The sequence below is a fragment of the Manihot esculenta genome, chromosome 3 (genome assembly GCF_001659605.2).
Source record: "Manihot esculenta cultivar AM560-2 chromosome 3, M.esculenta_v8, whole genome shotgun sequence".
NCBI classification, from domain to species: domain Eukaryota; kingdom Viridiplantae; phylum Streptophyta; class Magnoliopsida; order Malpighiales; family Euphorbiaceae; genus Manihot; species Manihot esculenta.
In genome coordinates, this window is record NC_035163.2 from 23,176,969 (window position 1) to 23,198,759 (window position 21,791).

Below are 21,791 nucleotides of genomic sequence, written 5' to 3' on the forward strand. Positions count from 1 at the left end.
GGCATGGAGCAGGCTGCTGATACCCTCGTACACCCGAATCTGTATGTCAGAGACGCGTGTCCCAATCATGGAAAGGCCTTTACACGTCACCAGCAAGCATAGCGAAATGGATAAAAGGGGAACCCCCTCCCCAGAAAGTTTAAGTTTTATTTTTTTCAATATCAAAACTCTTGTAAAACCCTATTCTATTGGATCTCAGATCATCAACATGTATACCACGATCCTGTCAGTACAGCGCTAGAAATTAAATGGCCGTTTGACGATGGTGAATAAATGGATGTACCCGTACTTAGAGCTCTATGTGATAGTAAAGTGGCACTATAATAGAGTGGCATTTATATATCACTAAAAAAAAGAAAAGAAAAAATAAAAGAGGAAAATGTAATCCATTCAGACTAAATTTATTAACTCGTACCAAAATATGAGATAATAAAAAAATTCAATTAAGTATTTATACTTTTTATTTAAAAGTTAAATAAGTTTAATTTAATATTTTAAAATAAACTTTTAAATTTTAGTTTTTAAGTTAAATAAATCATATTCTAACAATAAAATATTATTTTTTAATAACAAATTTCCATTTTTATAATTTTAAAAATTATTTATTATTTCCATATATTTTTTAAAATTTTGTGTTTTATTTAGTTTTAAAAGGAAAGTATGTGAATTTATTTGGTAAAAATTAAATTTGTTTGACTCTATTACACTTATTTCCATTTAAATATCCCTGTATAAAAAGTCTTGGATTATTTATTTTTTATTATTTTTTTATGCGGAGGTCGGTTGACGCTTGCTGTATGGAAAGTGGCCCTTCCAACGAAACAAAATGCGAAATTTTACCGTTTGTTTGTCAGTACAGCACATTTAAAGGCACCAAAATTAAGGCTAACCTACACTATAAACCACAGCTTTAAGCATCCTTAAGCATTTAAGCCCTTCAGCCTCCATTGGAATTCCTTCATTACTTAGCCCTTATCTCCATCAAACAGCCAAAAAAAATCCCATTAAACTTTAGATTCCTCAATAATCTTCTAAATTTCCTTTCCTCTCTGTCACAGCCTTTTCCTCCCTGTTCTGCTTGTTTTCACTCCACCAAATATGGCGTCTCAGGCATCTCTGTGCCTTCTCTTGTCTCTGTTTGCTTGTTTCTTCTTCTCTTCCTCTGTTGCCTATAACTTCTATGTGGGTGGCAGAGATGGTTGGGTTTTGAACCCTTCTGAGAAATACAACGACTGGGCTGGGAGAAATCGATTCCAAGTTAATGACACTCTCAGTAAGTCATCTTTTTTTTTTTTTTTATCTCTTTTGCTGATTTGGTTCCTTTTGATTCATGGGTATCTGTTTTTTGTTTGGCTGTTTTTATTAGTTTGTTACTGTTTTCTTGCAGTTTTCAAGTTCAAAGAAGGGTCGGACTCTGTTTTGCTTGTGAAGAAAGATGACTACAACACCTGCAACACAAACGAGCCCCTCAAGGTTATGAAATCGGCCACCTCTGTTTTCCAGTTTGATCGCTCTGGTCCTTTCTTTTTTATTAGCGGAAATAAAGCCAATTGTGAGAAGGGACAGAGATTGATCATTGTAGTTTTGGCTATAAGACCAAAACCAACCCCTAAAACCCCTGCACCAGTGTCTCAGCCGCCATTAGCTCACCCTCCGGCTACCTCCCCTGTTTCTCCATCATCGTCTCCTGTGCCGGCGGTGTCCCCTGTTTCTCCATCGCCCATATCAAAGCCTCCCTCTCTAGCTCCATCTCCTCACGCTAAGGCTCCAAAGCTATCTCCTGCACCAGTAGAGTCACAGTCTCCATCACCTTCTGCAATCACACCCACAAAGGCTCCTTCACCAGCTGTTGAGGCGCCAAACTCCCCATCTCCGGCTAACCCTCCCAGTGTTTCATCTCCAGCTCCGTCAGAAACATCCCAACCAGGAAACACAACTGTGCCAGCATCATCACCGGATTCCGGTGATACTGCAGACATCAATACTCCCCCTAGTCCATCTCGTTCTGGTTCATGGGCGCTAACTCCTTCAGTGATTATGTTGTTTGCGGCTTCTCTTCTTGTCAGTGTCACTGTTGGTGCATCTCCTCTGGGAGTTTATTGAATCATTTGTTAATGGGTTTTGATCAGATTTTTTTAAAAAAAATCTTATGGTTTTATTAGGATTTTTCAGTTGAATTTTTTAAATTTATGATGTGAATGTTATTGTAAACCTTTGTTTAATTTCCTGTTTTTACTTGAATTTGTGTTCATGACATGGGCCATGTTAAATATGATTAAATATATAAATTATTTGATATTTACTTATCATTGCTTTTTTATATATATGCAATAATAGGAAATTATTCTTTTTATCATATTAGCTTTCATTTTTTACATTCTATTTATCATATAAATATAAATTATAAAAATATATTTATTTTTCAATACACATAAATGAAATTATCAAATTTTCTATGAAAAAAATAGTTAATATATAAAATTATTTAATGCTTTTTTTTATATAAATCATATAAATATAAAAGAGTTTTTGCTTGCTGTTGACAACTAGACATTTAATTGTCCAAGCCTTTTTTGCTTAATAAACAAAGGTTTGCAAAATTGCAAAATGGAAACCCAGTTGGCATTCCTCTAATGGAAGATGCTCTTTTCCTAATTTTAATTATACATTAATTACATAATTAACCCACTCATCAACCCCTTCCAAGATGTACACAAATTCAATTAAATCTCTTTATCTTTGTTAAACCTTAATTTTATATAATTAAAAAATAATTTTTTAATCTATAATTCAAAAATATTATTAATATATATAATGTGTACTAGCATTATAAAAATTATTATACTAATCATGATTTCAACCAAATCAAAACAAAAATAAAATACTAATAACTAAATCAAATTAGAACTGAAACATCAAATATTGGTTTTTAAATCATAGACTTCTAGTAGATGCATCTCCAAATAAATCCAAAGTAAATACTTTTAATTATTCGTCTATTTTAATAAAATAATTTATTTTTTATTATTTAATTTTAATTTTAAAAATAAAAATATTAATAATAAAATAAATTGTTGAAGTTAAGTCAACAAAATATATACATATGTGGCAATATCTCCGCATCTTTATCTATTTGTATTATTATTATTATTTATTTTATTTATATATATATATATATATATTTGGAGTCTTCATTCTTTTTTATTTTATTTTTGTAGAATATATCTGGAGTCTTCTAATGCACGAGAAGCGCCAAGTGGAGTACACAACTCATTCTCATCGAATAAATGTTATTATTTTTTAAACTAAATGAAAATCATTTTATATTCTTATAATTGTAAATGGACTAAAATTATTATTTTTTAATTAAGTAAATAAAAAATTAAAAGAAGAAATTTACTAAGGAAAAAGCTAATACAAGTTCAGAATAAAAAATAGCAGAAGCATTATTTTTAAAATTAATTAATTTATTAGACTAATTTAATGGAAAATAATTATATGTAAATTTGATAAAAGTAAATGTGAAATCTGCGAACCTCAAAGGATAACTTTGAAGAATTTTGCAATTAGAAGATGTAGAGAGTGGCAGTCCCTCAAGCTATTACGTAGATGAACAAATTAAGCATTGCTTTCACTATCATGAATTTAATAATATTGCCAACCAACTTCACCCAAACAAAAATAAGATAGGCCTTTCATGTTTCTAAACTTAAATTGTCTATTGTATACGTGTTTTCAATTGTCTATATGACTATTCATTAGGAACTTGCTTTTGAAGTTAACAAATTGTCTTTGTCACCGAAAAAAAAAATGATGCAAATGAAATTGCATTCAAGAGCTTTTTAGTTTGTTGGTTTGGGTTTCATAAGAATTCTTCTATCCTAAGATTGCAGAATTTTGGTTGCTTTTATTTTCAGATGTTTTAATTGAAATTGGTCACGGGATGCTGTGATAAATGTATTGAGTTCTCACAAGATGTTGTGATAAACAAGGTATTCGTGTGAACCTAAGACTATGTGTTAGTCCCCTATAAAAAGTTCTAAAGCATTTGACACCTAATGCCACAAGATAAATATAAGCCAGGCTGAACAACTGAGGGCAAGATGAATACCACCAGGCTCCATGAATAGGACTATAGTCCCACATAAATATCTCTAAGGCAAATATCAACCAGACCCAGCAACAAGGTAAAGGTCCCGTGTGAAAATTTCTTCAAAATCATTTTAGGCTGATAGGCGAATAACTACCAAGTCACAGGAATGGGTGTAGATTCCATCTCATGAAAAAGGATATGACTGGGCAAGGTGTTATGATAGGATATTGACCTCTTAGCAATTTTCTTTAGAAATTTTTTAAGTCTTAGGACTGTGAATGAGTACGTGGAATGAAAATGCTCGGTAGAAACAATAACAAGATGAGAGAACATTTTTTTATCAAAAAGACAAAAAGATTATATAGAAGAATAGATGTTTTTAGGTTCATCCTCTCGAATTTCAGTTACATCAATATTCTCTACATTATCTAAAGAGACTTAGTCGACGGGATTATCCTCAGTTTGTCCCTCCTCCTCCTTAAAAAAAAATATCGTCTATCCAAGAAAAATCTTCGGAAGGAAACCATTTCACCAGCTCTTTCCTTACTGAGTCTTGGCCTTGAACGAACATCTCCCCACCTTGGCCATTGTCTCCTGCAGCTCTGCCTCAAGCTTAGCAACCCTGGTTGAAGTAGTCCGAGCCTCCTCAGCATGAGCCTGTGGTTCGAGGACTTGATGATGGAGCAGAGTAACCTAGTCCTTAGCGTTCTTTGCTCGATTTTCACAGACCAACTTGGAAGCATTAGCCTCGTTCAGCTCTCTGGAGCTTACCCACAGACTCTAAAGTCTTCTTCATAGTACCCTCGACCTTATTAACTCAAGCCTTCAACCTCAAGCATTCCTCATTCAAGAGCCTCTTGTCTGTCTCTTTTGTACCAAACTCTCTCCTCAAGGCTTTGTGATGCTCCTTGGTCACATAGGCCCAAAGAGCACCCTTCAAGGTAAGATGCATAGCATTATCAAAAAGCTCATCTGTCTCAAGCTCTTTCAGCTGACGACGATCTACAGGCCTCAAGGCACTTTTGATCAACAAGAGGCTCAGGGTAGGATCATTAAGGAGGGAATATGCTCGGTTTAGCGCTAATGCTAGGCGCTGGATACTTAGAGGATAGGAAGATTTGATCCCCATGCTCGCAGGAGCAATTTCAGATAAGGTTGGGGCAGCAGCAGGAAGCTCAGAAGTTAGGGTAGAGGCAGAAGCGCCCAGTGCAGAAGACTCAATTTAAAGGAGAGCCGATTCTTCTACCACAGGTGGGGACGAGAGAGGAGGAAGCATGATCACTTTTTCCATGTTGTGAGCACGCTTAGTAGGGGGACTAGTAGCCCCAGTAATAGCCTTGCCTTTGCCTTTACTAGCAGCACGGCTGCTTTAGCAAATTTGCTTTGAGACTTAGCCATATATGTGAAAAAGGAAAAAGTAAGTAAGCAAGACAGTTTGTAATATAAAAAGGCAGAAAAAGAAGTACCCTGATCTCGAGCCAAGGAAGTGTCTTCCCCAATGTTGGGTAGGTTGGGCGGGTAAGGACCCCGAGTTTGGCTTGCTAGTAGATAACTCTGCCAAGATAAAATAATATTCCTCACCAGGGTGATGTCCATTTTGTTTGGGGCTTTAGCCATTGTTAATTAAGAGAAAGGTTAAAGTCTTGTCCTCCTCCCTCCTCGGATAGACCCTATCCTTCTTTAATTCCATCTGGTAATGCCAACTTGTTTATAGATGCCAAAAACCCCCCGGCATCTGGTGACGGAGGACAAAAAAAATTATTTTTCCATTATTTTAAGGAGGAAGGTATCCGATCAAACAAGGTCAAGTGCTTGAGATTGCTAAAGTACCAAAACTCTTCATTTTTTCGGATACCTAACTAGTATAGCTAGGAGAAAAGTGCTCGGTTCAATATGATTGTTGAGACAAATAAACCGAAAAGCCACAAGGATTCTCCAGCTATTAGGATGCAGTTGGGCAATCGAAAACTTGTGAAAACATAGGACATCCACAAAAAAGAGGTCTAAAGGGAATCAGAGGCCCGCCTTCAATTGTTCCTCAAAAACAATAATAGTATCCTCAACAGGAATCAAGTCGCTCACACAAACGCGAGGAGGAGCAAAGACGCAGAAAGTCTCTCGAGAAATGTGATAGGTATCATAAAGACGATCCATATCACACTTCGAGAGAATAGATGGAGTATCGTTAACCAAGCTGCCCTCATTTTTCATAGCCTCCCTCAACGGAACGATAGGGACCGGGGTGCGGATGGGGCCATTAGAGGAGGAGCTAGAGGCAGAATCCTCACTGGGGGAAAGGGAAGAATAAGTATTCCTACCGTAAAGAGTATGAGCAGAAAAGAAATTGCAAATGAGTTCCTCTGAAAGTAAAGGATCACAAGAGGTAGCGAAAATAATACTTAAAAAAAAGAAGGGCTTTTATAAAATAGTTTCAACAACGGGTTTTAAATGCGGCACGATAAGCAGAGCAGTCATCATTGAAGGGCTAGATAAGCGAAACGGCGTGAGTAGCAAAAAAATCAATTTCAGTAGGCCATGTGCCTAGACCTTGAGAACATCGATCTCCTTTGAATTTGAAGAATTGAAGACCAGTGGGAGGGACCTCTGATGTTACATAACAACCGTCCAAAGTAAATCGTGAGCTGTCACCATGAGACAGATCCACGTGGTAAAGATCTAGCAAGTGGGAAATGCATTTCAGCCCGAGGGAAGAAAGATCTGAGTATCATAACACCCGGTGCATCATCAAGGCTCGCCCTTCTCTCGATAGGGTGAGTCTTGGCACGAAGATACGACTAACAGGCACAAACCAACGTATTTCCGTTACACATGTAATTGCAAAATTGTCAGTTTATTAGCTGGCGATATCCCTTATCAGGCAGCTGGCCACATCACTGCTGGATAATTAAAAAATGCTATATTTATCTACACTCTCTTACGGTATAAAATGAGAAGAATAATAGAGGCAAATGTGCACTATTCTCTACTACTACTCAAACTTTTAACAATTCATTACATTTTCTCTATTATTCAAGAGACTGACATGAGCGTCGAAATCGTTATCGTGAGCGCCCACCATCACCTCACACTTTATCCTTTACAGGTTCTAATAAATTACAACACAACTCTATTTCAGTCATGTCATTAATCTAGTCTCTGCAATATTAGTAATTATATGCATATCTTTATCAGATGAAGGAAAAGTAATTATTCACATTAAATTTATTGACACGCATGATTGCATTTGCATATTCTTTTTTTGTTTTTTATCATGCGATTATCATTGCATTAAAAAAATTTAGTGAGTCAAGATAAAAGAAGATACAAGTCTAATAGCCCAAAGCCCAAACTCAAATCGAGTAGACCTAATCAAGCTAAACCCACGTGTCATGTAAAACAGAACAATCCAGAAACCAATCTATCAATCAATGGCAACTGCCCACCATACTGACCGAGGCAACAATCAGCAAGCGAAACCATTAACCCACGAAACTTACAGAATTTCTACCATTCATCGCACCTCTCGTTCCCAATAAAGTAAAACCATAGAAAAATTCAAATGAAAGTATCAATGAAAAAATATATCTAAAGCCATTTGAAGCACAGAAAACAGACATGCAAACATCCAAAACCACTAACCCATAACAAGACATTGCATGTTAAAAGACTAGTAGATCAAAAAGAAACTTTTACAATTAAGACACATGATTCCTTTACGTAATTTCTAAAAGTATAAAAAAAAGGCATGGTTTGCTTTTTCAATATAAGTATTCTAGTAAATATGAATAATACCTAATAGTTGATATTATGCAAAATGTTTGATAGTTCTGTTTCTTCTAGTTCTAGAATAATAAAATCATAATGCAAGTGTTTTTGAAGAAGAGATTTTTTTTTGGAAATACGAAGAAGAGATTATTTTTAATTAAGGAGGTGCATTTTACCATCGTATTAAGTCTATTATTGTTAATATATATTTTTAAATATATAAATTAAATAGTTAATTTTATTATAATAGAGATAATAAATAATAATTCTGTTATGGTAGAATTCTCTATATTTATTTTTAAATTTTATGTTAATAAATAAGAAAGTCTAATAATTAATTTTTTATATATAAAAAAATTGAAATAGTGAATATTTTAAGTCCTAAAATATGAATAAGTACATGCATGAAATATCAGAAAAATCACTCTATTTGAATTTGATTAATATAGTCCATACTCAGAATTCATTTTAAATTTAATTGAAATTTATTATAAATTATTCAACCCGTCAAAAATTCAATTATGATAAACTAAATATATTAAATTCGTTTAATTTAATTAATAATCTACATAAAAATGCATTTTTCATTAATAATTTTTAGTTTAAAAATTAATATTTTTAAAAAATTTAAAATTTATTTTTTAAATAAAAATATAAAATAATTGATAAATATTATTATAAAATATATATTTTATATGAAATTAATTATTTATATAAATAACTTCAAATAAATTCATATGTATAATATTGTCCTAATCTGTGTAACCTACAAATTGAATTCCATTTAATAAGGCTGATTTTACACAACTTTATTTTTAGTATTAATTATTACACTAATTAAATCCCTAAACAGGGTCAATAATGAACCACATAATCACGTGGGACATGACGTGGCCCAATTAAAACCCAAAATTCGGTGAACATGCAGTGACCTTATTATTTCTCTCTGACAGAATGAAATGCGCTGCCACCGTCTTCTGTTACAACAGCAACAGAAAAAAAGATTTCACTTTTCCAGCTAAAAGAAATTCTCAATTTGCTCTCCCTGGAAAAAGTAGGCAATGGCGGCTGCGGCAGCTCCAGCAGCGGTGAGCGGAGGAGGCAAGGTGACTTCTCAAGCTTATTTGGAGAGTATGGCTGTGAAGGACACGAGGGTATTAATCGCTGATCTCTGCCGCCAGTTCTACAACCTTGGATGGGTCTCTGGGACAGGTGGCAGCATCACCATCAAGGTCCACGATGATTCCATCCCTAAGCCTCAACAGCTTATCTTAATGTCCCCTTCTGGTAAATATTGTCGTTGCTATGCTATTTCCAAAATTGAGCTCCTCTGTTTATCTGTTTACATGTGTTGTCGGATTACTGATTGTGTGGTGTGGATTAATTGAAAGTCTGTTATTTTGACGGCTTGTTTGATCGCTGGATATTTGTTATTTTAGCTCAATTACTTGTCTATGTTTGTTTTCGAGGTCCTTGATTACTGGGTATTTGTAATGGAAAGCTAAGTCTTTAATATGTTTTTTTATGTGCTATTTTATTTGTTTTCCTTTATGCAATGCATTGCTAAACTGCATATCTGTGCTTGTTCGGCTGCTTCTGTGTTGCTTGAATTCTGTTTTAACCTTTTCTAATTCCTACGCTGAGCTCTGTCTGCTTTTATGTTATTTTGAATCCAAGGTAGTTGTCATTTGTGTTTATTGCGGACATTTCGAAAGGGCAGAACTGCATAGAAGGATCATCTAGTTCACTCAACTAAATGCGGCTGTTCAGTTTTGTTTGTTCTAGTAAAAGTTCAGCTGTCCCATTCAAGCTCAATTTTTTGAATTAAGAATCTATTTGGGACTAATGGCCATTTTTTCTTCAGCCACATATTGTCTGTCTGTGGAACTTATATGGGCCCTGAATTTTTTCATGTTCATAAGTATTTGTATCTATGTTAGTCTTTCTCTCTCTCTCTCTCTCTCTCTGTGTGTGTGTCTGTTTTTTCTTTTTGGATTGTAAAACTCATATGGTTTATGAATTTTAATATTGTAGGTGTGCAGAAAGAAAGAATGGAGCCAGAAGACATGTACGTCTTAGCCGAAAATGGGTCTATATTGTCTTCGCCATCTCCAAAGCCTTACCCAAATAAGCCTCCTAAATGTTCTGATTGTGCTCCTCTTTTCTTGAAGGTATCTATCTTTCTATTCTAAATCTTTTAACTCTGACTAATATTTAGTTAATCACGTCTTCTCTCTGATATTAGCCAAATGAGGAATGTTGGTTAGTATTTGTTGAAATTTAGAATAATAAAAAAGATGGAAGAAAATAATAAGAGAATGATTTACCTGGTTCAGCTATCACAAATTTACTTTCACGGATGCAAAACCTTAGAGGGTTACATTTCATATGCTTGTATATTTAACATAATATAATGAAATATACAAAATGTATATGACTTCCTACCAATGAAGCATAAATCATTCATTTATAGAAGTCTTAATCAAGCCAATGATTTGGTAAATAATCACACTATTTTCTCTTAATTATGAGATTCTTCAACTCTCCCCTCCAGTTGTGCATTAAATGATGATTAAATGCACAACTTGTAAATGAGAAGATGGATAACTGAATAGAACCTGAATGCTCATCAATGCTGAAATTGGGCAGAAATGAAGAAATAGATGAAAAGAGACATTTCTTTCAGATATGACAGAAAAGAGATGGGTCTCGAACCTAGGCTTCATGTTGAAATTTAGAATTATAGAAAAGATACGAAAAAATAACAAGAAAAGATTTGTGTAGTTCAGATGCCTATAGCCTAGGCCCACGGACACAGACAGAAAAAACTCGAGGGTTACATTTTATTTGCCCACTTGTTTAGTATAATACATACGAGTTCATATTTATAATGTACGATACAAGACATAAATGATATTCTATCAGTAAACTGTAAATCACTATTTATACAAGCATTAATTAAGTTAATTATCTTGCTAAGCAATCACATAATGTTTTCATAATCATGAGATTCTTCAATAGTCTTTAATGGCATTCACTTCTGAAGTGGATTATTGTGAGTGCAGTGGCACATGGTATTTGTGAAATAGTTCTCTGCTGCTATTTGATTCATTATGAGATCAGAAAGATGCTGTGGTATTGATGTTTGATTAATTGTGAAACTAAAGCCTTATATAATTTTTCCTGTTAAGTTCTGCTGGAAAACAATTTCCCAACTTATTTTGGGTGGGAAAAATGGCATTATGCTCTAAACTCTTGATTGTTAAGGTTATTACTGGTTTTTGCAACTTAGTTAGCTTCTGCTTGGTAAAGTTCAAAATGAAGGAAGAACAGAAGGGGACTTGAGATTTGATGTGCTATATAGGGTGGATGTGAACTTCCTTGTAGTCTCATTTGTAGACTGATCTAACTCTTAACTATATTGGGGAAAAAAAAACTCTCAACTATTGCATGTTATGTGGTAGACCTGTAATTCCCTTTGGAACAGAGAAATAGGGAGAGAAAGAGAGAGAAGTGTATCGGGTTGAGAAAAGAAATAGAAAGGGGAGAAGTAATAGAGAGAACTAGAGAAGAAGAGAGAGAAGAAATAGAGAGGGAGTTTTTCTTTGATTGCTAGTGATCTTGGATATCTTTCTCTTTACAAGTAAATTCCTATTTATACTATTTTGTGTCCCATAACTACTTTCTATAGTTACAACTGACTGCAGAGACTAATCCACTACATTCCTTAGTCATAACATTGCACTTTATCATTTTCTATATATGATAACTTAACTAGCATTGCAGAATTTCATCTTCTAATGACTACATAGTGCAATCAGAATGAAGAGCCAAAAGGCTTCATGGAAAAATGCCTGAGGTGTCCCAGTTGCAGTTAACTATCAGCCTAATTTGCATTACCTAGTTTTGCTTATCTTCTTTTGGGCTTGAAATTCATTTGACCTGTATTCTTTCTTCCAATCATTTATTGGAACAAATTACTATTTGATAAGTGAAACCGTGTGGAGCTCTAAAAACACTCTTATCATCTTAACCCTTTGATAATAATCTTGTCATATTATCATCTTCCTTGTAAGGTTGTAATAAAAATAAGTTTCTGGCATATTCCAGGCATATGAGATGCGTAATGCGGGAGCTGTTATTCACAGTCATGGTATTGAATCTTGCCTTGTAACAATGCTCAAGCCATTATCAAAAGAATTCCGAGTAAGTATTTGTGTGGACTTAGATAATTCCCAATCTTCTTCATCTCATTGTGGCTATTTTATTATGATATGCTTTTCACCATAGAGCATCATTATAAATTCTGAGACACCACTCCCCTGGTCCCAGTGTCACAATGGAGACCTTGTGGAGTCGTATTTTGCTGAAGTTACCTTTCTAAACAGAGAGGACTGAAGTGTATGCTAGTAACAGTTTTTGACATTTTTCCAAAATCTTAATAGTTTATAAATTCAACAATCTGTTCAAAGAAATAGCAACTCATATTTCATAAGTTCTGAATTTTTTCATCTTTGAAAAATGGCATTTTGAGAGTAAGGATTCTCTCTATCATTTTGCAAGGTTTTGTGTGTGATTATTAATCTTTACTGTAATTTCAGGGCTTAAAGTAATATCCCCTATTGGAGAATTGCATTCCTATGATAAAATTTAAAATATCATGAAAGTGTGTCAAGAGTAAAAAAGGAACAAGACAATAATGTATAAGAATTTCGTTGACTACATTATTCTTATTTGGTTGTTGAGTTTTGTTGTACAATAAAAACTAAAATATATAATGCCTCAATTGTAACAATTTTTTTGGCGAAACTGTAACAAAATTTATAATCTCAAAGAAAGAAAAATAACATAAATTAAACAGAAACAATAGATATATCCTGTATATGAAAGTGCATCACAATATAGGAATATAATTATTATTATATTCTTCATTTATTTAAATTAGTTTTAATATTTTATTTATAAAGCAAATGTTAAAATAAATAATCTTCTTTATTTTTAAATTAAAAAAAACAATTGTTATTTATTTGATATTTTTTATATAATATTGATTGATATAATATATTTATTATTAAGTTGGAGATGTCTTTTTAGAGCCCTTAATCTAAATATCTAATTGAAAATTAATCCTGTGTGTTAAGTTGAGCATGGACCAAAGAGGTATGGTTATCTTGACAATGTTGAAATAATGAAGTAGTTGTTTCCCTGTAAAAAAAAATGCAATTGGACGAGACTGAATATATGTCTTTTTGATGTGCCAAAGATGCTGTTAAATTGTTGATGTTTGAACTGATTGAAGTTAAAAGTGTTGTGTGCTTAAGCATTGAATTGAATTGCTGAAAGTTTTGATGCTTCAAATGAAAATAACTTGAAAAATGGAATCACGTTGAAATGGATTGGCCAAAAATCTAATGAGGACGCCGAATCACTTGTAAGATGGAACCATATTGAAACGGATTTGATGGACTTGCCTCTGATACAATGATAAAATTTAAAATAGTATGAAAGAATGTTGGGAGTAAAGAAAGAATAAGATAATAATTAATAAAAATTTCATTCTCATTTATTTTTATAATAAAGACTAAGATATATAATGCCTCAATCATAAGAAAAGAGGAAGCCTTCTAATGTTAAAGGAAAATAACATAAACCAAACAGAAAATAACAGGTGTATCTTGTATATGAAATGACTTCCAGTGCAGGAATGTAATTCTCCAATGTCCTTATCAAATTATTAAAGGGTCTGTCTTGTGATCTGTTGCTGTTTATGTGTCCTAAAAGGCCAGATTGTCTCCATATTTTCAATTGTTTTCAAACAATCAACACTGTAGCATATGTAGATTTTTTGTATTCAATCTCTTCTAACATTTGTTTTGCATATTTTTTTTTCAAAATTTTAACATCTGCAGATTACTCATATGGAGATGATAAAAGGAATCAAGGGTCATGGCTATTATGACGAACTTGTAGTCCCAATAATAGAGAATACAGCCCATGAAAATGAGCTTACAGATTCTCTTGCTAAAGCCGTATGTTCTTGTTAGACTCTCAAGCCCGTGTGTTGATCCTAGTGTGCGACTCTTAAATGTCCTCCAGTGGAACATAACAATACTGTGAGAGTAAATGATAAATCTCTATGGGGTAGAGCCATAGAACTTCTCTTGTGATTAGGCTACAGTATGCTCAGTTGCTCACATCATATGATTTGATATTTATTAAACCTTGCAAGTTCACTTGTCTAGCTGTAGGTAGCACTTTGATCTTTTTAGATGATTGATTATTTTAGCTTTTCTTTCCCCCCCTCTTGTGTTTAGCTCCCTACTAATAACGTGAGGTGATAACATTAACAGCTGCTGTGTTATGTTGGTAACTTCATAACATGAGATGATAGCTGCTCTATTATGTTGGTAACTTCCATCCATTACCTTTACCTTGCTATATAACAGGGTAGAGAGAAGTATGATCAACGGCTGTCATACTGTTATGTGGTATTGTTGCAGCCTTGCAGGCATTGACCTTGATGCTTTAATCCCTAAATATTCTGCAATCTTTAGTTAACTTTAGTACATCTCTCCAGTCTTTACCTTAACAGGGAATCAAATCTCATTGCAATACGACTTGATTGCACATGCTAGAGCTAAATGCATTTTGCCTTGCTCACAAGGCAAAATTTAAGAAGTTAAGAGGTTTTTTATACAAGGTATAAGTTAAAATAGATATATTGTGCAAATTGGCTTGACAAGTTGACATTCCTTTTGATGGTGATATTGTCATCTCCTTTTTTTTTGGCTTGATGATAAATAATAATTAAAGGAGCATAACACTTTCAGTTTAAGGTTATTTCTTTTAATGCAAAAATGTGTATTTATTGCAATGTCATTCTGAAAGAACAGAAAAGTGATTTTGTACTGCAATTATAAAGTACATACATAATGGACCTAATGGCCTCAATCAGGTGACTTGAGTTGCTATTGTGGTCACATCTGCTATGATGATTTTAAATGGTGTGCCACCTTGTGTTGTTGGTTGACATAGTATATGCCAATATGAACTTGTTTCTCGTGTAGGGGATTGAATTAATGCCTTCTCAGAAATTGGATTTGCTTTGAAGTATCCAGAAAAGATGTTTAAATATCATATTTTAATTGGTGGAATAATGCTCTTAAATATTTGAAACTTCATGTTTTCAGATAGAAGCCTACCCTAAAACAACAGCTGTTCTTGTTCGTAACCATGGCATCTATGTATGGGGAGATTCATGGATCAATGCCAAAACTCAGGTTTGTGCCCATCTATTGAATGGTTTAAAAAGTTCTTACCTGTTAACCATGCAAAATGTTTATCTAGAATTATTCCTCTTTTTTGTTATTATTTTACTGTCATCAGTATATGCTGAAAAGTAAGACCAAAAATACAATCTTTAGTTCAGATTGGCCCAAGTGATCCTAAATTCATGAATTATTGGATTTTCTTACTGGTATTGCATATGAGAAGTTGCAAAGTTCAAGACTATTCCAAAGTCATGGCAATAAATATAGCCATTTTAATCAGTTTTTTAAGATGAAGAACATAGTTAAATGGGTACAGCTTAGGTTGGAGTTATTCCAATTACAAAATTTTGAAGGGGGCGCCTTTCAAATTCCAAATTAGTGGTGAAAATATGGAAAATAACTTTGCTGAACTGAAGGATATCATATGAATGATCCTATATAGATGCTGCTTTCCAGATTTCATCTTTGTTTAATACTTTATTATCATACTTTAATATTGATTGGGCAATTATCCTTTAAATTATTATCATACTTTAATGTTGAATTGGGCAATTATCCTTTCAAGTTTCCTGTGGCCATTCACAAATTCTTCTTCATGTGTTTTATTTAAGGTACTTTCAGCTAAACCTCTGGGAATTTGTTTGTGGAAAGCTTCCAGCATTATTTTGTTCAGTTCAACTCAAATAATCCTTAATTCCAATGTAGTTGGGTTTACTATATAGATGTCTTCCCCTTAATTCTACTGTACTTGTTTAAGGCTAAATCCTTCTCTATTTCATCCCAAGTCATTTTTAATGTCCACATCATGTCTTTTTTATTTCTCTAACTTGGATAAGCTCAACCTTCGCAGTAGGTGCTTCTGCTGATTGAGACTAGATTCACTAGACATGCCCAAATCATCTCAATCACCAGTTGCTTAATTTGTTTTCTGTGGATGTTTAATGTTATTGTTACCTTTTTGCAAATGCACTCATCAGTGCTATTTTCACAAATCCTAAAACACATTGGATTTTATAACAGTTAAAAGAAGTTAAATCAAATGCTCTTTCTTTTTTTTGTTTTTCAAGAAATATTTGAAAAAGCACCACATATACATATAATGGTCCTTTCTCTCAAATGCAATATCATACTTCATATTTTACTTCTAGTTCTAGATTAAAAAAGAAACACCTATTATATGATGATTACTATCAGAGCTTAGTATGCTTTCCTTAACATTGGTGACCAAATTTTCAGGCTGAATGCTATCACTATCTATTTGACGCTGCAATCAAACTTCATCAACTGGGGTTGGACTGGTCTACTCCGAACCATGGTCCACTTCAGGATGCCAGAGCAATTCTAGGTAGTGGAATAAACACATCTGTCAAGGCAGGTTTGAAGGATTCAAATCATGGAACTGAGCCATTGCCAGTAAGTTGGCAAACGTTCACCTTGTTAATACAATACTTAATGCCTTTTACTTCTGATAAGTCCTGTACCTCAAGGCTTTATAGTATCTATTGATTTCTTTTAGCAGTGATGCACTGGGCTTTAGATTTCAAACCGAAATATCTTACATGATCAAATTTACATCTTCAGTTTTTAAATTATTTGGCTGCAGCGCTGCATTGTCCTCGACATTGAAGGGACTACTACTCCCATTTCATTTGTCGCCGATGTTCTCTTTCCATATGCCCGTGATAATGTAGGGAGGCATTTGTCTGCAACTTATGAGACCGCAGAAACTCAAGAGGATATAAAATTGTTGCATTCTCAAGTAAGTATTTTTTTGGATGGAAATTTTTATATGTTTGTCCATGTTGAGTGAATATCCATTTGCATTAATACATTGACTTGTGCTTCATCTTTCGTGATTCCTCTAACTAATTTCAGATTAAGGTTTCCCTTGTATTGGTTACTATCAGTTGAATTATTTGATGTTGTTGATAGCATCATATTTGTACTGGTGTGATTGAGCTATATTGATTTAATACAGTATACTCAAATTCATTTGATTCATAAACTAGGCTTCATTTGAGTTTTATATATTTGTATAGTGTTCTGCTACGCCCCTTGGTAAAGTCTTCCTAGTTAGCGTCATACTAGGCTCAATATGGTATTCAAAGGCTCTAGTTGATTGTCATTAATTTCCATGTAAATTTCAAACCAATTTTGTATTGGTTTGCATAAAACTCAAGCTCACTTGAGTTCATGGATTTAAGCATGAATATGATATATGATATTAAATATATTTTAATTACTTTAAAATTTAAACACTTGTATGGACGTGTAAGCTACTTGTGTTAATTATTATATTACTCAAAGTCTCAAACTTAGTTTGGGCTATTACTTGAGCTTAAAAGCTAAATTCAGCATGTGGACACGGGTTGATCATTTTGAGTTTATGATGTTGTGAATGGAGATTTTTGCTATTTCTGGACTTGCTCTATTCTCTTGTTAGAACTCAAAATTTGATGGAAGCAGAAATTAGGATTAGCAGTAAAGGAGTTGATCATTACCATTGATTTGCTTGAACTTCCATAGGCGCCTTAACAAAAAATTTGTTTTCATGGGTTGATTAATTTTCAAAAATCATTCTGAAGGTTGAAGATGACCTGGCCCAAGGTGTTGATGGGGCTGTGCCCATTCCGCCAGATGATACAGGAAAAGAAGAGGTAATTGCAGCTTTGGTTGCTAACGTTGAAGCAATGATAAAGGCAGATCGCAAGATCACTGCCTTAAAACAATTACAAGTAAGTATTTAGAAACATATATTGGCATCTCTTCAAGAGATTGGCGTACCTGGTATGGAGTTTGTCTTTAAGATACTGTTATGTCTTTAACTTTGCAGGGTCATATATGGAGAACTGGATTTGAGAAAAATGAATTGGAAGGAGTAGTTTTTGAGGATGTACCAGAAGCATTGGAGAAGTGGCATTCGTTGGGCATAAAGGTTATCTTCCTTTTTCCTCCCTTCATCTTACGTCGTTTATCTATACTATCATGTAATACAAAAACCACTTTTTGGTGTCGACCTATCAGATTTATCTTAGATTACTCTTCAAAGCATTTCATATCCGGCTCTATGAGGGGATCAGCAAAATTTCAAAAGGTTGCTTGCCATAGTTGTGTTTATGATATGAATGTGAAGGAGGAAGAACATTACCGTTTGAAACGGTAAACCATTAGTAAGAGTAAGAGGGGTGTCTTCCTAATGCAGCATGTAAACATTTAAACCCCCGGAGTTTCCTGTTTGGGGAGCAAGTTTAACCACAAGTCTCTCTTTTCTTGTTCAGTAGGCAGTTTAACTCGGGTGTATTATGGAGATGCAAACCTAAGTGTGATATATTTAAAAATGACCGAAACACGTGAACAAGGGACGAGCCACACCAGTGTATTTTCAAAGTCAATTGGTGGTCTTTCTCTGTTTATTTGTCTTGGCGAAAATATATGTAGGTTTGCTTATGATTTTTTCTCTTTCTTTAGGTGTATATATATTCTAGTGGTAGCAGGTTGGCTCAAAGACTTGTATTTGGGAAGACAAAGTATGGAGATTTGAGAAAATATTTGTCTGGATTTTTTGATACTGCTGTGGGGTAAGCTTTGTAAATGCTGGCTCTAGTACAATTAAGCCTTTAATTTGGTTTAGGTAACACCTCATTATTCATCTCCATTGGTTGCAGGAACAAAAAAGAAACACGCAGCTATGTTGAAATTTCGGAATCTTTAGGGGTTGATACACCATCTGAGATTTTGTTTATCACAGATGTCTTGCAAGAAGCTGTAGCTGCAAAAGGAGCAGGTAAATCCCTTTTAGCTTTAAAAGATTTCATTTGAAAAGGAATAGAAATCCATTTACGTGCGAGTTTTGTCCGTTTGTGATCAGTTTGTAAATTGAATTGAATTACAAACGGAATTTTATAATTGTGTAAGCATTCATTTGTTCTTGTAAATGAATTTTTTCAAACGAAGCCGAAAAGTTTTTGAACTTTCAGCTGACTTAAGCAATGCTCATATTATCTCTTGAATCCCATGTTCGTTCTAGGTTTGGAGGTTGCAGTCTCTATCCGGCAAGGAAATGCTCCTCTTCCAGACAATCATGGATTCAAGACAGTTAACAGTTTTGCAGAAATCTGAAATGAGATTTGTACTTGTGTAATGACAACTAAATATAATGTAAGCATAAATAAAATTTAATTTCAGCCTTTACTTTTATTTTCTATTTTCTTTTAATTTTCAATTCTAGCCTCTATTTATAGACGTCATAATATATTTTTTAAAATTGAAAAATTAATTAATGAATTTTCATAAATTAAATAATAATTTTTTTAAAAAAATATAACATGTATTGTTCAGATTAGACTCAACTACTCTGATGTTTGCATATCAGAATTTCTCACCAGGAAATGCTTCTAAAACTCTAAGATGGCTAAATATCTTAATACCCTGTTGAATTGTGGAGATTGGGTATGAATTCTAATCCCTAATTATTTGTTTTAAAATTATAGCATGTGTTTGAGAAGAGGGAAGAAAAAAACAAAATAATTATTACATCATTATGTTGAAAAAAGTTAAAATATGAGAGTATAGGCATTAATAATTTTAGAGATAAGTGCTTCAGGTTCAGAGAAAGAGAACAGATTAATCATGTGGGAAAAAAAAAACAGCACCCCTAAATCAAAGGTTAATGATCTCCCAGGTGACCAATCATAACAATGTAATTTATATTTGATTAATTAACGATTAATTTAATAGAAAAATTAAAGAATTTAATTTTATAAAATATAAAAATATTTTAATTGAATAATTTTAAAATAAATATAAATTAATAAATGTTTAAAAAATTTTGAAATTTGATAGTAATTTTTCTTTTTAAATTTGAATACTCTTAACTTTAAAGTGAAAAATTATGGAAAAAAAAAAAAGAATCAATTATGAGTTTATTGCATTCACATTTGAGTCTATTAAAAAAGAATTAATTAGTGGGCATCATCATTAATCAAGAGAGCATAAACCACCTTTTAGTATTGTCAAAATAACCATTATTAATTTTAAAGAAAATCATTTTAAATAAAAAAAACAAAAAATTCACACCAAATATTATATGAAGAAGCATCATCAACATCAGCATCAGCAATTGAACAAAGAAAAGAACCCATTAATTTTATAGAAAAATAACTATTTAGTCCTTAAATTTAATGAAATTTATTAGTTACTCATTGATTTAAAAACTCATTAAAATATCTATTAAACAATCTATTAATCAGTCATTTATTAACTTTAAACATTAAATGTTCTATTACGACTAAATAATATAAATAAAATTTATTAGTTAATCTCTTAATTTAAAAAAAAAACTTAAACTTACTGGCTCTTCTATTAATTACATTTTAGACTTTTTTCAGGCACTTAATTACTAAAATTAACAGAAAAATTAATTAGTAGATTTTCTAATATCTAAGAGATGTTTTAATATATTTTTTAAAATAAAAAAGTTAATTAGTGAAATTCTTTATATTAGAAGGACTAAATAATAATTCTTCTTAATTTTATTACACTAGTTGATCAATGTTTTGCTTTCGCCTAAATATTATTCTGACCAGTTGATAGCATACCACTTGTTTGATTTTTGACAAATTAAATTAGATATGATTATGACTAGTTCAAAATTTTACAAAGGAAATTGAAAAATCCACCACCATTTTTTCTATCATTTTTGTTTTTATCCCTATAAATGGTTAGCCCATTTCTTGGTTTCTTTCCATTTTGGCAACCACCTTAAACCAGTATTTTAATGGATGGATGGCAAAAACAATAAAAACACATTCTCTGTCTCCAACTGAATAAATCTTTAATTATTAAGTAAATAAAAATTATTACAATTTTATCATTATTTATATCGTATAGATTTAGTCAATAATTTCTCCTAAGCAGTAGCTTTTGGAATATTTGCTAGTCAAATATTAAATGCAACATTTTAAAATATGTATTATTTATTTATTAAATATAAAATATTCATGATAAGATGTTGATTTATTAGATACAATAATTTGTTTTTTTTTATTTTATTTTTTTTGGACTGTGTCCTTTGTCTATTGTGTTAATCCAGTGTAGCTACATGTAATATATAATTTGACAAAGAGAAATAATAATAATAATAACAATACATTGAAGAGAAACAAACAGAGAAAGTTTCTCACATTTTCTCTGCTATTTTACCTTCATTTTCAATCATCATCAATAGCAAAGTCTCACTTTCCCTTTTCCTCTATTTTCTTTTATTTGATATGAAAAATAAGTTAATTAAAAAAAATGTACCCAAAAAGTTTTTTTTTTTTTTTTAAAAAAAAAAAAAACAGAAATTGTAACCTGCATGATTGCATAGCAGCTTAAAGTGGTGGCAAAGGACAATGACTTCACTTCCTTGTTGAAAGAAACAGCTGAAATGGGCCACTGATTTCTTTTGTTCATTGCTCACCTTACTTAAAACTTTTTTAAATTTTATTGGATACCTAAAATCTGACCATCCTCAGTCTGCATTTTCTCCCAACTAAGAATCTCAGTACTCATAACACTGCAACAATATCTTATATCAAAGATTCACTCACCCAGAGATTTCTCATGTCCAAAGATAATCCCAGTACTAATGAGTTAAAGCTGATGGGTATGTAAAATTTAGT

General features: G+C 32.7%; 2 protein-coding genes across 4 annotated transcripts; both read left to right on the forward strand.

Moving 5' to 3' along the window:
• The first annotated feature begins 877 nt into the window (after nucleotides 1-877).
• On the forward strand, nucleotides 878-2,306 carry LOC110611778 (early nodulin-like protein 1). Its single transcript, XM_021752250.2, has 2 exons — nucleotides 878-1,273; nucleotides 1,388-2,306. Exons 1-2 carry the CDS (start codon nucleotides 1,099-1,101, stop codon nucleotides 2,101-2,103), a joined length of 891 nt encoding a protein of 296 aa, XP_021607942.1. The 5' UTR covers nucleotides 878-1,098; the 3' UTR covers nucleotides 2,104-2,306.
• Nucleotides 2,307-8,810: 6,504 nt separating this feature from the next.
• On the forward strand, nucleotides 8,811-19,326 carry LOC110611776 (probable bifunctional methylthioribulose-1-phosphate dehydratase/enolase-phosphatase E1). Of its 3 annotated transcripts, none has more exons than XM_021752248.2 (12): nucleotides 8,811-9,145; nucleotides 9,893-10,029; nucleotides 11,969-12,064; nucleotides 13,768-13,887; nucleotides 15,049-15,138; nucleotides 16,366-16,542; nucleotides 16,733-16,888; nucleotides 17,715-17,786; nucleotides 17,963-18,064; nucleotides 18,598-18,707; nucleotides 18,795-18,913; nucleotides 19,157-19,326. In XM_021752248.2, the coding sequence occupies exons 1-12, from the start codon at nucleotides 8,920-8,922 to the stop codon at nucleotides 19,246-19,248; spliced, it is 1,497 nt and encodes a 498-aa protein (XP_021607940.1). In that variant the 5' UTR covers nucleotides 8,811-8,919; the 3' UTR covers nucleotides 19,249-19,326. The 3 variants fall into 3 exon arrangements, with proteins under 3 accessions (XP_021607940.1, XP_043810842.1, XP_021607939.1); XM_021752247.2 differs by having other exon boundaries at nucleotides 8,813-9,145; nucleotides 17,715-17,864; XM_043954907.1 differs by lacking the exon at nucleotides 13,768-13,887 and having other exon boundaries at nucleotides 8,812-9,145; nucleotides 17,715-17,864.
• Nucleotides 19,327-21,791: the final 2,465 nt, after the last annotated feature.

Coding starts and splice junctions, on each gene's coding strand:
- LOC110611778 (XM_021752250.2), top strand. CDS start 1,099: ATGGCGTCTCAGGCATCTCTGTGCCTTCTCTTGTCTCTGTTTGCTTGT. Junction 1,274..1,387: donor CCAAGTTAATGACACTCTCA/GTAAGTCATCTT, acceptor GTTTTCTTGCAG/TTTTCAAGTTCAAAGAAGGG.
- LOC110611776 (XM_021752247.2), top strand. CDS start 8,920: ATGGCGGCTGCGGCAGCTCCAGCAGCGGTGAGCGGAGGAGGCAAGGTG. Junction 16,543..16,732: donor ATGGAACTGAGCCATTGCCA/GTAAGTTGGCAA, acceptor ATTTGGCTGCAG/CGCTGCATTGTCCTCGACAT. Junction 18,914..19,156: donor TGTAGCTGCAAAAGGAGCAG/GTAAATCCCTTT, acceptor TGTTCGTTCTAG/GTTTGGAGGTTGCAGTCTCT.